Genomic DNA, 16,801 nt, shown 5'->3' on the forward strand with positions numbered 1-16,801 from the left:
TGTTTTGGTCTTTTATTTGCTCAAAAAAAAAAAAAAAGTTTAGCTCTCCCTAGTTTTCTGTATTCTTGAAGACTTATATGTAAACATATGCTGCAGGATAAGTATGAACCGGAACAAAATGACACTGAGCCGACAATTAAAGATGAGAGTCCATTCGGGAAGCTTTCAGATGATCTCTTGATAGAGATATTTATCAGAGTTCCAATAACAAAGTGGGATCAAATATCTTGTGTTAGAAAACAGTGGGCGAATTTACTCCGCGGAGAATGCTTATGGCAGGCTGCTCTTAATCGTGTGTATCCTCTTGCTAGCAAAACTAAGAGATGGACTGGACCAATCCCTCAAGGATTAAGCAAACACTGATTTCATGACCTATGAAAGAGCTAGCTGAATATTTTTTTTTATATATTACATTTTAAACGGTAAATGATTTATATATTACATTTTAAACGGTAATATTTTTAAATTAATTTTAAAAAAATGATGTGCTAAATGATTTATCTTCACCTTATCTACTGTATATATAAGGGTATTTATACGTTATATATATATCTCACATCTCTAAAAAAACTCTAATCTTTGAACCAATAAATCCAAAAATTCTCCAAAAAATCAGGAATTAATAAAATTCTTCGAGAAATCAGGAACTAACAAAATTCTCTCACTTCCTGACGTTTCAATTTTGGATATGGACGCATAAAAGTTGGAATGTGTAAATTACGCAAGATCTCATGCGAAACTTGCGGAAGACGTCAAAAGATAAATACGATGATGATCATGTTTCAGAGTCATTTAATTTTTGCAGTCAAATTTTAGGTTTCCGTTTTTTTTTTTTAAGATGGTATCTTTCATATTCTCTTACCTGAACAGAAAGAAATCCTCCAACTAAGCCATGAAGTCATACCAGATTATGAGCAGATTTGGAATGATTATAATGATCATATAGAAGGCTACATGTTAAATGTAATGTGTTACATGATGGAATGAATTATGATATTCAAACGATGTATTAAATATAGAATATCAAAATTATATGATGAGATGGTTAAAACTAATATAAGATATCAAAATTTTATAATATAAATTATTTAAATTTTCAATTTGATATGTGCTAAGTTTCATAAACAACACAACACTAAAACTTGTCATCCGAAAGCTGCTCATCTTTGTGGAGGTATTTAGGTATTTTCGTGAGGATTGGTGCAAGCGTTAATAAATTAAACATGTTAAAAAATATAAGGTAACGAGTTTAAAGAACAAACCTCGTGCACACATGCAACCGTTCTTGGAAGCAGATCCATCCTCTCATCAGCCTTGCTACTGCATTGATGCTATTGTTCTTCTCTGATTTGTCAACAGATCACTCCTTCAAATACTTATCTCTTATTGCCACTTTTGCAGAAAATTTCTAATTTTGTTTTATTCCACCTAATTAGGATTTACCAATTTTTTTATTTAATATATAATTTTTATGATTTTGTATATTAAATGTTTATTGAGTTTCTTTGTTTTTAATATATATTTTACAGTTTTTTTTTTTTGGTATATTTGCAATATTGAATTAATATGGGTTAAAATTAAAAGTACTATATCAGTATGTGTATTTTTAAAAATAAAATGTACTACTATGATTTAACTCATTTAAAAAAAAATGTCTTGACTTTGCTTACATTACATTGGTTTGGTTTTTCAAAATCTACTTTGGTTAAAGGTTCGGTTTGACTGGGATTGGATTAAACCGAATTAGAGAGCATATGTGGTCATGGGATCATTTGGCCGATTGGATCTTCTTTCACCCATCTTGTACCTGTGTTATCATCATCTTTAGGCCGTTTTATTTTCTACATGTGAGAGACAAGTTTGACTTCTCTAGTTCTACAAGAGAGGTATCTTTTTTCTTTTATGGGTTTTCTTGACAGAGGGACCTTTGTTGTTGAGTTTCTTTTATGACTTCAAATCAAAATTAATTGCTTTTTGCTTAGAACTGAACTAAAGGTTTTTATTTGGGTTGTTTTGCCTTTGTCCTTTGCTTTTTAATCAATAATGTTCTGTTTGATTTCGATGGAATATTTGGTGACACTGATGATGTTTTTATGGGTTAGTGTCTCCTTTTCAATTTTTTTTTTGTTTTGGTGTTTTATTTTCTCAAAAAAACGTACCCCTATATGTAGTAAACATATGTTGCAGGATAGTATGAACGGTAACAAAGATGACACTGAGCCGACAATTAAAGATGAGAGTCCATTCGGAAAGCTTTCAGAGGATCTCTTGATAGAGATATTTATACGAGTTCCAATAACAAAGTGGGATCAAATATCATGTGTTAGAAAACAGTGGGCGAATTTATTCCGCGGAGAATGCTTATGGCAGGCTGCTCTTAATCGTTTGTATCCTCTTGCTAGCAAAACTAAGAGATGGACTGGACCAATCCGGCAAGGATTAAGCAAACGGTGACTTCATACCCTATGAAAATGCTAGCTGAATATTTATAGAATATCTATAGTTAGATTCAAGAAACTTAATAGCCTTGTTTTGAGCTGCAGGAGATATGTGGCTTTATACATCAGTAGAAACATATTAGGTGTGGAGACAGACATAGATGAGATGCTTGGACATATTTACTTGTTCTTGAAAGACCAGCTTCAACTTTCCACTACTCCTGCTTCAGGCATCTTGCACGGAACCCTCATCGGTAATATGAGCTGCTTGTTTGGTTATACAACCGACTCTGCTTAATAAATCTCATATGTTCATTTGTTAATGACATTTTTGGTAGCGCAGACCAATTGATTGTCTCTGGAAAATCGAAAGAAGAAGCTGATGAGCTTACGACAAAGATCTGGCTGGCTCTTCTCGACAATTTAGAGGACACGAAACATACATTCATCGTGCTAAAATCAATCGCACAAGAATATGATGTAAGGGCAGGGCTACCTTCAAAGTCTTAACATAAATCCATTTTTATTTGTAGAATACTAACATCTCTAATAAAAATGCACAGGGCTTTCTTCCATATCCATATTCAAGACCGATCAAGATGCAGTGGAAGGTGTTTGAGAAACTGTTTGTGGACTTCCGCGACTTGCTTGATCATCCAGAGTACTGCGACCTTATAGGAATTGCCAAGAAGAAGTTTCAAACCGTACCTTATATTTGGTTTGGCTATTAACAAACTTAGCAACTCTGTAAAGTGTTCCACTACTTGTATGTACATAAGACAAGACATTCAAAGTCTGCATCTTTGTAAGAAAGAAAGACGTCTAAAATTCAGATTCTTGGACATGTAACATTCGTTGTTATTAGTCTTCTAAAACCAAAAGTCAAACCCTTTGTTGACTATTTTAACTTCTTCGTTACTTTGCTAAGTTCAGTTATCCACTCTTCTTCTTCTTCGAAATGGTTCTCACGAAAGTGTTGCTGATACTCGTTCTCTGCATCTCAGTGTCATCGACCTTGACGCAATCCAACGATGGAGGACACATCTCAATACTCGTCTCAAAAACGGGTCTTGAATTTGCGAAAGATTTTCTCATAAACAGAGTGATCTCTACGACGGTTCCGCTTCAGCTACCAGATATCGAGAAGAAGGTTAGAATCCCTCTGATCGGGAAAGTACGAATGGGTCTATCGAATATTCAGATTGATTCAGTTGATGTCCATTCTTCCAAGATCGAGACTGGCAAAGATGGAATCTTTTTGAGTGTTTCAGGCGCGACAGCAAATTTGAGTATGGACTGGTCTTATACTTATAGAGCTTCCTTCTTTGAGATTTCTGATCATGGAGATGCTTTTGTTAAGGTAAAGATTCTTGGAAAGAAGAAAAAGTCATGTGCTTTTGGTTTATGTTCTGAAAATTATCGAAACCCCAAATTGGGTCTTGTTGGTTGTGTTCATCTCATTAACATGTGAATGATTGTGATGATAAAGGTTAAAGGAATAGATGTGAAAACCACTGTCACTCTGCTTGATGATAATGGAGGTCTAAAGGTTGCCTCTCGGGAAAGTGATTGTACAGTGGAAAACATTGATATTCATATCAACGGTGGTGCTTCTTGGCTGTATCAAGGGTATTGTTAAGTGGAATCTCACTTTCAGTTTTTTTCTTGTTTCTTTGTAATCAAGATTTTGTAAAGATAAATGATGAATTTTTACTTTTGCAGGGTGGTTGATGCATTTGAAAAGACGATCATATCTACTGTTGAGAACACTGTCTCTAAGAAAATATTGGAGAAGATGAAGGAGCTTGATTCTTTCTTACAATCACTTCCAAAGGAGAGAAAGATTGATGACTCTGCTGCAGTCAATCTCACTTTTACAGGAAACCCTGTATTAGGAAATTCGTCGGTTGAAGTTGCTATTAGTGGTTTATTCATGCCAAAGGGTGATGGTGTCAAAGTTTCAGGATCTCCTTCTTCTTCCTTCTTTCGTGAGGTTAACAAAATGGTGACAATTTCAATAGAAGAAGAAGTTTTCAATTCCGCAACACTTGTCTACTTCAATGTAAGTTCTCAAATCTTGATAGGTCTATGGATTGATATTGATGATGAGCATGATGGAACAAAAAAACTTTGTAAGTTGGTTTTGATGCAGGCTAAGGTGATGCATTTAGTTATTGGGGAAACAAAGAACGGGTCGATTCTAAGCACGTCTGACTGGAAACTCATCCTTCCAGAGCTGTACAAACATTATCCAGATGAGAAAATGATGCTTAACATGTCAGTAACATCTCCTCCTGCTGTTAATATCACAGAGAATGGAATTGATGCGACGATTCAGCTAGACATAGCGATTGATGTTCAAGACTCTGGAAAAGTCCTATCCGTAGCACGCATATCATCGGTATGCTTAATACTATTAGTCCCCTACACTGAACAATTCAACTTAAGTTGTGATCCCTAATCATTGATTCTTGTTTTGCAGGTTATGAATGTTGCGTGTTCTGCAGAAATAGTCAATGAAAACCTAACCGGTAGCCTCAGATTAAATGATTTCAATGCAACAATGACGTGGAGTAAAATTGGAGAGTTTCAGTCAAACTATGTTCAGGTTAGTTTTAGTTATTATTTAGAGATAGAAAGATTTGACTTGATTAGTATCAAAGTGGATATGTGCTTTTTTTAGGCTGCTACGTCGAGGGTTCTTGAAGCCTTGTTCTTGCCGTACGTAAACACACGCCTCAAGAGAGGATTCCCCTTGCCGATTCCAAGCGAATTCACGGTAAAAGACATAGAGATCGCTTATGCTAATAGTGCCATTTTGGTCGGTACCAATATCGGAACTAGCACTAGCACAAACCACTACTAGTGACTCTTTTGTATCACTTCTTATATTGTATGTATGAATGTATAGTATGCAGACTCAAAGATACACCCCCAAGCCTAAAGAAAAGTAACGACATCTTTCTGAGAGGTTAAGTAATGATATCTTTCTGACATCTTTAGTTCTTTGGCGACTTGAAGCATTTTTGGAACTTCCCCTCTAAGACCGATGCATCTTTCTGAGAGGTTAAGGAAAAATTCCATTCGGTAACGCTCTTCTTCTGAAACTTTATCCACTAGCATCTTTGGATCGACGATCTCATCCATGCATCCCTCGCTCATGGATTCAGACAACATTTTTGGCACTTTGTTTTTGCCTCACCAGTTCTTCCAACCACAAAGCTCTTCAAATATTTCTTCTCCTGCCAGAAGCTTTTGCATGAAAATTCCAAAGCCGTAGACATCGGTTTTTTCCGAAACTACCCGATTGAACAAATGATCATCGTCCATGTAAATCGTAATCTCTTCCTACCCAAGTAAGCTTAGTAAATGTTTCTCCTTTTGGGATAGAGACACAGTAAGACAGATCAATCAGGAGACTGCTTCAGGGCAGAGAAACAATCCTTGGAAACACGACAAATCTAGCAGACATAAAAACAGATAAGAATCAAAAATCAGATTTATCAAGTGCAAACAAATCAAGCGCCAAATGCATATTCCCAACTCTTACAGTTTAGTGTTACGTCTGGATAAGTGATCAGCGCGGGGTTTTCTTGATCTCTATAAACTACAACTGAAACTGAACCATGACAAGTTTTTGACATGATGCTCCTGCAAAAGACAAGAAAGTAAGCAAGAATGAGTCGGTCTATATCTAAGTTCAGAAAAAAATAAACCATGTGACAGGTTTGATGATTCTCTAATGCACACCATTAGCCTTCATCGAATTTCAGCTCAACATTTAGAAACCAGAGTTTATATTTTATTTTAACTTTGTTCTCTGAATCATATACAACTAAGAAAAAGGAACATTCTAACTTTGTTCCAGACAACAAAAAAAAAGTTAAGGTCCTGAAGAGATTATCCCATGTGCAAGACTATGTTGTTTTAGGAACAACTGAAAATATGCAAGCATATAAAACCAACCTTTCCCTAAGACTGATCAGTTTCACGACGGGCCATAAGAGCAGCTGCAGCGTTTCCGGGATTTTCCTCCTCAATAAAACTGATCACAAGAAGAGAGTACCTTATCTGAGCTTGCATTCGGATCAAATTGTAAGTTAACCTGTAATTGAAATACTTATCAGAAACAGAGAAACATATCAAATTCAAACAAAACCTTATCAAACACTTTTTCAAAAATCCGGATTCTTATTCTACAGCAAAAACAAGGTTAGGAACGTCAAACAAAGTATTCAACGCAAAGTATACAAACAAACATGTTTGTACTGGAGATTGCACAACACTAAGTAAATAAAGATTTTCGGGGAAAGAGTGAAACTGGTTCTTTTATTAACGATAAAAACGTGAGGTCGTCACTAACACGAGTCAAGATTGAGCTCGTCAATTCACATGAGAACTAACAAGCTAATAATGACGAGCTCGGAAGCTGAAAGGGATTATACAAAAGACAATAACGGTTTTACACGCAAAGTATTGCTCTCTGGGTATTCTCTGGGGTCTGAATCCCCCTCTCAATAAATGTATGATGTTATTTATAGGCGAGTGTAGAACTAAGGTTCCCTAGGGTTCCCAACGCGAAATGCCGAGATTACCCTCTGTGGAATGTTAATGACCTGCTCCCAATTTTGTCGGGCCGAAATCACAATTAATGAGTCTTGTTGGGGCGAGTGGCATATTGGGCGCAGCCCATGTCCAACAATAGTCCCCCCCTTAGTCCGGAGAGCGACAGTTCTTCTGCGATCAACGGACGTACTTAAATTGTCTGTTAATATGCATGCTCGGCACAGATCGTCTTGGGTTGCTTCTAGTTTCCCGAAATTGCTACAGTGACTCCTGTAAATGTCGGGCTCGTCTTTCGAGAGACACCCTTCAAATGTTCAGCGGTCTTTACTTTGAGTGCGGTGATAGGTCGGCAAGCGGAGGTAGCTGGAGAGCGGTGGACTGAGCTTGGCACGAGGGATTTCGGACGCCGGCGTGACTTTGGTGAGGTCAGCGGTTCCGATGATAGGGATTGGTCAATCGAAATCGGTTTTGAGAGCGGCGGAGTGGATGAGTCCGGAGGTCGGCAAGTCAAGCTTGAGGTCAGTCCTGCGAGCGAGGCGGAGGTCGGCAGTCGGCAAGATCTGGATATAGTCGATCCTTGTGAGGATGGCGTGGCCAAGGGAGATGGATTTGCCGACCGTCGGGTCGAGGCTGCTGCGTGTATGGGCGGCAAATCTCTTGTTGAGGCCGAGCCTTTGAGTGGAGGACAAGATTTGAGCAGCGATAACGAGCTCGACGATAACGAGCTCAGCAATGACAAGCTCGGCGATAACGAGCTCGGCGATAACGTGCTTGGTGGTGATGGGCTCAGCGATTACGAGCTCGACGGTGATGGGCTCGGCGGGCAGCTCGACCGAGAGTTTGTTGAATAAAATTGGTTATCGCGGGATCGAGCTTGCGAGCGAGGGGAATCGGCGCGAGGATGCGGCCGAGGTCGGCGTTAACTGTCATGCCGATCTAGCAGGTGTAGATCGATTCGGCAAGTTGAGATCTCTTCGGCTTGTAGTTCGGAGTCCTCATGTTCACGAGGTTGTTGACGATGTCGATCTCGATGGTCAGCAAAATGGAGATCGGCAAGTGGAGATTAGCAAGTGGAGATCGGCAATATGAGCCAAAAAGGTGATCAGCGATATGAGCAAGAGAGGAGGTCGGCGAGTTGAGGTCAGCGAGATTGAGATTGAGGTCGGCGAGTGAGATTGAGGTCGCCACCGAGTGAGACTGAGGTCGGCGAGAGTGAGACTGAGGTCGGCGAGAGTGAGATCGTCGTCGTCGAGCGGGGTCGAGAGGTGAAGAGAGGTCGGCCCTTAAGGATTGATGAGTGCTGAGGTTTGTTCTCGCGAGGAAGGCGAAGCTGAGGTCGGCGAAACGCTGCGCGATGCCCCGGAGGACAGAAAATCCTCATTCCAGGTCGGCGCTTGTCCTACCATCGGAGCGAGCTCCGAGGTCAGCTCCTAATATTGGTGTTTTTGTTGTGCGCTCGCATCCCACGTCCTCTCATGGGAGCGACAAGAAGAGGTTTGATCGTCAATTTGAGTTCGGCACTTGTGATAGTGCGGGAGAAGGTTGTGAGGTCAGCGCCAAGCTGGAGAGTGGAGATCGACACCAAACTTGAGAATGCAGGTCGGCACCAGGTAGTAAAGTGGATGTTGCCATCGAGAGTAGAGGTCTCCACCGAGAATAAGAGAGTAGGTCTCCACTGAAAGCAAGAGTAGAGGTCGCCACCATGAATGAGAGTGGCAAACGCAAGGGAGGCAAGCGCAAGAGCGTCGAACGTGAGTGCGATGAGCACGAGGGAGTTGAGCGTGAGGGTGTCGAGCGTGAGGGTAGCTAGCGCGAGAGCGTGAGTGAGCGGCGAGCGTGAGAGCGTCAAGTGTGAGAGCATCGAGCGTGAGGTAGGCGAGCGCGAGGGTGTCGAACGCGAGGGCGTTGAGCGCGAGGGCTTCGAACGTTAGGGCATTAAGCGCGAGAGTATTGAGTGTGAGAGCGTCGTCGAGCGTGAGCATTGAGCGAAGGCATTGAACGCAAGGGAGTTGAGTGTGAGGGCGTCGAACGCGAGGGCGTTGAGCGAGAGAGCGTCGTCGAGCGAGAGAGCGTCGTCGAGCATGAGAGCGTCGTCGAGCATGAGAACGTCGCCTAGCGTGAGCGTTGAGCGAAGGTGTTGAACGCGAGTGCGTTAAGCGAGAGCGTTAAGCGCGAGGACGTTGCCGTGAGGGAGCGAGCTTATGTTTCATATGCAACTCGGTTTTGTGCTTTACCAAAGTAAAGTGGTAGGTGAGACAGACTCGCCATACCTTTAGGTGCGGCTTTTATGTCCGGCTTATCCTGTGGGTGTTTAGGGTTGGCAAGAACTTACAAGCCGGAGCTTGGCTTATTAGTCCAGGCGCCCTCAAGCTAGTGCGAGACTTGCTCGGCTCTTTGCTTGGTTTCGAGATGTATTTTACGGGGCGAAACGTCTCTCGGCTTACCCTGTTACGTGTTTCGAATACCAAGTTTTAGGTTGGTAGTTGAGATGAGCTCGTCGTACCTTTTAGGTGCGGCCCTGGTGTCCGGCTTACCCTGTGGGTGCCCCGAGGTCGGCAAGAGTGTGCAAGTAAGAACTTGGCTTATTCAAACTTGACCGCCTGCTAGCTGAATGCAAGACTGGGCTCTGCTTTTTAGTGCGGATTATTTCACCGCTGCATCCATGTGGAACGCGTTTTAAATCGTACACCTGGCCAGGGCGACAATTTAGAAGTTGGACACTCGTTAAGACGGACTCGTTCAAGAGAGCTTGTTTGTGATTAAATGTACTCTTGCGAGTGTAAATTTATTGTTAGTGGTCTTCTTGTGAAGTATTGACGAGCTCGATATGTCGAGCGTTCTTTTTTTTTTTTTTTTTTTTTTTAACTCGGCACGCTTCTTTGTGTTGAGGGTGAATATAAGGGTCGGGAAATATTCGAGTGAGATTGTTTGTTGTGAGCATGTTTGAATAGTCCTGATGAGAGTCTGTTGAGGATTTTGTTTACGCTCGGTAGCCTTTTTCTGTCGAAAATGTTAAGTTGGTCAGCTCTCGGCGTGGAGGTTCTTACGTGTGTTTTACGATGAGAAACCAATATGTTTATTGGGATCGGATGAGAAAGTAAAGAGCTTGAAGGTATAAGAACTGTGCATGAGAGCGGCACTCGGTAAATGCAAAATGTTGATGAACTAGTTGGCGCTAGATTCGTTGATGCGGAGATCGAGTGTTGATGAGCTAGTCGGCATGCGCGGGATCGGCGTGAGATATTGTTTTGAGGTCGGCCCACTTCTTAGCTCTCTAGAGCTCACACCTTGCGTGTTTGGAGCTCAGCCAGTTGTGGTGGAGCCTCTCGAGATTGATACTCATGTGGTTGGCGCTAGAATGGAGCTGCTTGAGGTTGGCGGCTATGACGTCGATGAGATTGGTTTTTGCAAGGCTGGTGTAGCTTTCTCTCGACATAACGGTTGTGGAGTTGTCGTCGATAGTGAGAGCAGAGGTTGCACGGTTTGGTACTGTTGCGAACAACATCTTTTTATTGGAGAGGTAAGAGTCTTACCAACATTAAACGTGATTTTAGCAAAGAATCTCGATCTTGCTTCAGAATGCTCGACAGGTCTGTATGTTGGCTAATCAGCTACGGAGACGAGCTCGACAAGTCCACAGCGGAGAAGAGTCTAGCAGGTCGCCAGGAGAAACGAGCTCGCGAGATCGGTTGCTCACCAGGTCAGCATGTCTCCGCGAGGTATTCGAGAATTTCAAAAGACTAGCTCTCGCGACATCGGCGAGTTCGTCATGAATTTTTAGGGTTAGTTCTAGGAGGGCTAGGGAGGTATCCTCGAGCCAAACTATTGGAGAGTTCAACCAGGTTATGAGCATGGCGTCGTTCGGCTATCTGTTTGTCCTGGTTTTCGAGATGTTCGATGATGGTGACCTGCAGTTGCATTTTCGTTAGGATAAGTACGTAGACGATGTCGCCACTCGTTGTCGGCAATAGCTGGAGCTAGGGTTTGACGATGCTCGTCACGTGCGGAAGCAAAAGGTTGGATTGGCACGTCCGGCGTTTGAGCAATGGTAATATTGTTTTCTGGTGCCTTCGGTCGTTGTTGCATGGTCGGCGCGCCGAGCGCTGGTAGTATGGTGGTAGCAGTTTCTTCTTCACTTGCTTCCTCATCATAAAAGGTAAACTTTCTCCCTCTATTTTTTTTTTATTTTTGTGTCTATGCTTTCTCTTTCTTCTCTCTTTTGCTTGGTCTCCCTCTAAACCCTAAGCCGCCGCCGTCCATCATCCTTTGTGTGAGATCGCCCATGGTCGGTCGACATGATCGTGTTAGTTCGATGGTTGATTATAGCGACCTTGAGATAGGTGAGGATGAGGTCGGAATTGTCAGAATCGGAGGTCGACATTTTGAGCCGAGATTGATCGTGGGCGGCAATCACACGGAATCTGAGATCTGCGGTCGCAGGTTCCGACGAGGGTACTCAAGAGATCAAAGCCACTTTTCTTGGGTCGACCTCAATCGAGGTAGATGCTGAGCTCGGCGGCGAGCGTAGGTCAGCGCAAACCACTAGCAGGTTTGACGAGAGCGGTGTCGGAACACGGCATGATGGAGATTTCGATAAGCGGAGGTCGGTGCTGCTCTCTGGTTCTACCAATCGCGAGGTCGGCAATTATGGATTGGAGATGGTTAGTCGCTACAATACGGATCGAGGGAGCGATCTGGATTTGCTCGGCAAATCTGGTAGTTTTCGTTGTATTGAGAGAGATCAGAGAGATGCGAAAGAGGTCAGCATTTCCTCCATTGTCGGCACTTCCCTCGAGGTCGGCGACGCTGGAGCCGGAGGTCGGCACAATCGGGGACTTGCGTGTTCAACAACTTCTGGCGAGGTCGCCATTTCTCGCGAGGCCGCTTCTTCTCGCGACATGAGCAACGCGCGAGCCGAAGGTCGGCACGATCATGGATTTGTAGGTCCGGACATTCCTCGTGAGGTCGCCACTTCTCGCGAGGTGGGTAACGCTGGAGGTCGGCACGATCAGGGACTTACGGAAATTTCTTGTCTTCGTCCCCATCGTTGCTCCGTTGGCTGTTCGGAAGTGTTGTTGAGATTTTCGCTGGAATTCGTCATGAGTCTTGAATCTTCATGGTAATGTGGACCGTCGGCTGATTCGTCAAAAAGAAGCGCTCTACTCTTGCCCCATGGTGAGCGCCAATTGTTTGTACTGGGGATTGCACAACACTAAGTAAATAAAGATTTTCGGGGAAAGAGTGAAGCTGGTTCTTTTATTAACGATAAAAACGTGAGGTCGTCACTAACACGAGTCAAGATTGAGCTCGTCAATTCACAGGAGAACTAACAAGCTAATAATGACGAGCTCGGAAGCTGAAAGGGATTATACAAAAGACAATAACGGTTTTACACGCAAAGTATTGCTCTCTGGGTATTCTCTGGGGTCTGAATCCCCCTCTCAATAAATGTATGATGTTATTTATAGGCGAGTGTAGAACTAAGGTTCCCTAGGGTTCCCAACGCGAAATGCCGAGATTACCCTCTGTGGAATGTTAATGACCTGCTCCCAATTTTGTCGGGCCGAAATCACAATTAATGAGTCTTGTTGGGGCGAGTGGCATATTGGGCGCAGTCCATGTCCAACAAAACAGATCAATTAGCAATTCCCAATCAGTTAACAAAATAGAACCCTAAAACTTTGCTAACATCATCAATTCCCAATTCGTTGAATCCTAATTTCTTATGACACATCAAATAACCTAAAATTCATCATGATCTACAAATGAAATCAGAGAGATTCTTACCAACACAAACAGATTGATGCATCATTTAACCAGGGATTTTTGATGATAACGTCGAATTTGATCAACATAAGGATTTGATGATAACGATGGCTTTGATCAACCCTAAAACCACAGAGCTGATGATAGCGACGGATTTGATGAACCGATGCTGCCGGTGGAATGAATTTAATTGTTCCGCTTTCTTCCATCGACACTCGCCAAAAGAGAGAGAGGGAGAGAGACGAAGAGAAAGTCGGGAAAATAGAAAGAGAGTGAGAGTGATACAGATGAATTCTTGAGCCAAAATCGAGTGAAATAGAACTTTGAATCAACAAAATCGATTAAGAAACGAGAGAGTTGGCGGGGTGATGGATTGAAATCGCAAAAGAGAAGAAACAAGAAGGAACGAAGAAGAAATCGAGAGGAAGGTCGATTGAAGTCTACTGAAGTCTTGGGTTCAATTCTAGTTAACCAAAGTCAAAACATTGACTTATAAGAGTAGGTAGACCATTGACAATTTGGACCAACTTTGCATATAGTTAACAATCTCTTTTATTGTTAAGCAATTTTGCCAAAACCTTCTAAATACCATCAATGGAGAATGGTCTTTAAGTTAACCAGTTTAGATTTAGATGTGACATATATACACTGCAACCTAATGTGTGCGGATTTTAAACAATTTTTCAAAAAATATTCGATAAATGTATTTTTAAACGCTCAAATAAAAATAATGTATTTTTATATTATATTTTCAGCGGTAATATTTTTAAATTGATTGTAAAAAAAATGATGTGCTAAATGATTTATCTTCACCTTGTCTATTATATATATAAGGGTATATATATGAGAATATAGCCGAAACTGCTATGAACAGTAATATTATTTATCATCAATGTCATTTTCCCCTTTGTCTTTTCCCGCCTGCCACAAAGAGAATGTATCCTTATGCCTTTTTCCCATCAACGTCCAAAGAAGCACTTTTAATTAAAAAATAAAATAAAAAATAAGTGCAGTTGATCTCTTTCCTCATAAATCTTCATTCTTCTTCTCTATCGTCTTATCATCTTCTTCAATAGAAAATCGCCGCTACTCCAATTGACATCAACCCATATCCAAGGTTATTGTCTACCTCCAACTTCTGCAGTTCTGCCCACGATTGATCAAATTCATTGTTATGTGAGTGGTTCGGTCTCAAATGCAGATCTGATGACGACGCATGGACTAGGAATGTTCTGCTTCCGTTGGACCAGTTTCAACAGTTAAGGTATGTCGAATGTAATTTTGTCACTTGTTCGTTTTAGTGGACCAGATTCAACAGACACAGTTGACATGTTTGTCCCTAATACAGGTCTGATGACGATGCAAGCGCATGACCTATCATACATCAGGTGGACCAGTTACAACAGCCAAGATATGTCCACCCCTGTAGTTTCTTTCTGTCTTTTTGAGTGGACCAATCTAAACAAGCATGGTACATGTCCATCAAAACCATGTCCACCACTATCTTATATGTCCTCCATTCACATGTTCATATTTGTTTGGTCATCCATTCTTTATTGTGACAATTGTTATTCAAAAACTGTATTTCTATCCCTTAACCAACAACTGAATATCTCGTCATTGCAGTAATGTTGATGGGGTCCTCACTGACAATAATGTGGCCCAGGTGCACCAGATCAGACAGCAAAGATAGATGTCCACTCTTTGATGGACTACTTTTAACAACACAATATACATTAGTCTGTTATTGTACAAAAACACTAAATGTTTTACTAACATGGTTGTTGTCTGTCGAACAATTAGACAAGAACCTTAGCAAAAGCTAGACAGAATTTGGAGCATAGACTTAGCAATGGCTAGAAGTGGGAAGAGCAGAGCGGAAATACCACCATGGTCTGCCGGAGAGGAGTATATCTAGGATTGAGGGAGAACTTTTGAAATCTTGGGAGTTGAGCCCGAGAGCTTTTTCTCTCTCATGTTTTCACTACTTTTCGGTAGACATGTATTTCTGTTGTTTTTGTCTATCTTCATTATGGACGTACAACCAATGCAGTATTTTTTGGTATACCTTATTGTCATCTCTCTATTACAATATGCCGATAGACAATTTAATGAAACTTGCCCATAGAAAATCAAATGCTGATAGACATTCTAATGCCGATAGAGAATATAAGTATAGTGTTGTCTACCCCATCTTACTATTGTCTATTTTCTAAATAATGCTGATAGCAATTGTGTCTCATGGGTGCCAATAAGGTGGACATTGTATTTTCTGATGTTTTGTCTACCTTTTCGCGTATGTCTATCCCACGCGGTGGACATGTATTTTGTTGTTTTTGTCTATCTTCATTATGGATGTACAACCAATGCAATATTTTTTAGTCTACCATGTTGTCATCTCTCTATTACAATATGCCGATAGACAATTCAATGAAACTTGTCCATAGACAATCTAATGTCGATAGACATTCTAATGCCGATAGACAATAGAAGTATAGTGTTGTCTACCTTATCTTACTATTGTCTACATTCTAAACAATGCCGATAGCAATTGTGTCTCATGGGTGCCAAAAGCTTAATCTATGTTGCTTTCCTCTTGTTTGACACCCAACAACTCTCTTATCTTGGCCTTCACCCCTACAAACATTGTCTTTCTGTCGATAGACAAAAAAAATCTTGCCATTTGCCCATGACGGACAAAAAACTTCCACACCCCAATATATGAACATGTCCATCACCCACTAGAACATACACGCTGTCTTCCATCTGCAGAAACATCGAAAACATGTTTCAACACATGATGTCTTCCATCTACAGGTTCCAAGATTAAATGCGAGGACATGCTTCTTTGGCCAACGACAATATTTAATGCGAATACATACCTCCGATTGTCCGAAAACCATCAACTCCACCTCCTCTTCACCAATTCACTTCTTCAGATATGTTTAGGTTTAGTCCTAAACAATGGCATCATTGCCATGACCATTAACTCCTCTTTAACACAATAAAACATTAAATTGACAGCCTGTCTATGCCATTAATGAACGTTCCATCATTATTAATGTTGTTCTTTTGAATTTGTCTGCGTCTTCTCTTCACCTCTTTTAACGAAAGGATAATTTCGTCATTTTCCCATCCCTAAACAAGCGAAACTGGCATTTTGCACAAGGAAATAAGCAAACTAGCATTTCTAAGAATTTTTTTTTAAAAAATGGCATTCTTAGCCAAATTCCCTATATATATATCTCTCTCACATCTCTAAAAAAACCTTCATCTTGAACCAACAAATCCAAAAATTATCCAAAAAATCAGGAATTAACAAAATTCTCCGAGAAATCAGGAACTAACAAAATTCTCTCTTCCCGACGTTTCAATTTTAGATATGGACGCGAATAAGGTGGAATATGCAAATACGCAAAAGTGTGGAAAAAAAACATCACTTTTATTTTCTAACTATTTATTACCTAGTATTCTATTTTTAATCATTTGATAAACATAATTTTACATTCCAATGATTTATATAATTTGAATTAAAACAAGATCGATCTGCATATTATGATCTTAGTATCTATATTAACATTTGTTAAGTACATTTTGTGTTTAAACCTTTTATTTGTAAGTTGTTCATAATTAATCATTTGTCATTTGAATAAATATTAAAATTCGGATTAATTATTTGTAATAAAACTCAATAATGTTAACCATAATATCTTACCTTCCTTAATTATGATTTTTTATGGAAATATTTATATAAAATCATAATTCAATAATACACCTTTTTATTACCAATACACTAATCTTATTATATAAACCTTAGTTCTCAAAGTTAGTAACTCATCAGATCGTGACACGTGTTAGTTTTAACAATTAGAGATCAAAGTTAAAAAAAACTCATCAGATCCTGACACGTGTTAATTTTGAACAATCAGAAATCACAGTTTTCAAGCAAAGCATAAGATAATTATGATTTTATTATATTTTAAAAGAAAACAATAAGATAAATATATTTCGTGCCATCCATATCAAAGATT

At 40.5% G+C, this 16,801-nt stretch overlaps 1 protein-coding gene and 1 long non-coding RNA gene across 3 annotated transcripts; one reads left to right on the plus strand and one right to left on the minus strand.

Annotated features, from left to right (window-relative positions):
* Positions 1-1,732: 1,732 nt before the first annotated feature.
* On the plus strand, positions 1,733-5,434 carry LOC104785252 (putative BPI/LBP family protein At3g20270). 2 transcript variants are annotated; one of them, XM_019227083.2, is made up of 11 exons: positions 1,733-1,886; positions 2,188-2,450; positions 2,544-2,692; positions 2,782-2,918; positions 3,002-3,156; positions 3,372-3,798; positions 3,928-4,067; positions 4,161-4,500; positions 4,591-4,839; positions 4,921-5,046; positions 5,122-5,434. In XM_019227083.2, the coding sequence occupies exons 1-11, from the start codon at positions 1,755-1,757 to the stop codon at positions 5,302-5,304; spliced, it is 2,301 nt and encodes a 766-aa protein (XP_019082628.2). In that variant the 5' UTR covers positions 1,733-1,754; the 3' UTR covers positions 5,305-5,434. The 2 variants fall into 2 exon arrangements, with proteins under 2 accessions (XP_019082628.2, XP_087311459.1); XM_087455333.1 differs by lacking the exons at positions 1,733-1,886; positions 2,188-2,450; positions 2,544-2,692; positions 2,782-2,918; positions 3,002-3,156 and having other exon boundaries at positions 3,234-3,798; positions 4,576-4,839.
* On the minus strand, positions 5,311-13,229 carry LOC104785240 (uncharacterized). Its single transcript, XR_767337.3, has 4 exons — positions 12,792-13,229; positions 6,405-6,543; positions 5,989-6,089; positions 5,311-5,899 (listed from the first exon to the last, which is right to left on the minus strand). It is a non-coding gene; the product is annotated as an uncharacterized LOC104785240 (long non-coding RNA).
* Between the last annotated feature and the right edge of the window lie 3,572 nt (positions 13,230-16,801).

This window comes from Camelina sativa, chromosome 1 (genome assembly GCF_030686135.1).
Source record: "Camelina sativa cultivar CO46 ecotype springtype chromosome 1, ASM3068613v1".
NCBI lineage: Eukaryota > Viridiplantae > Streptophyta > Magnoliopsida > Brassicales > Brassicaceae > Camelina > Camelina sativa.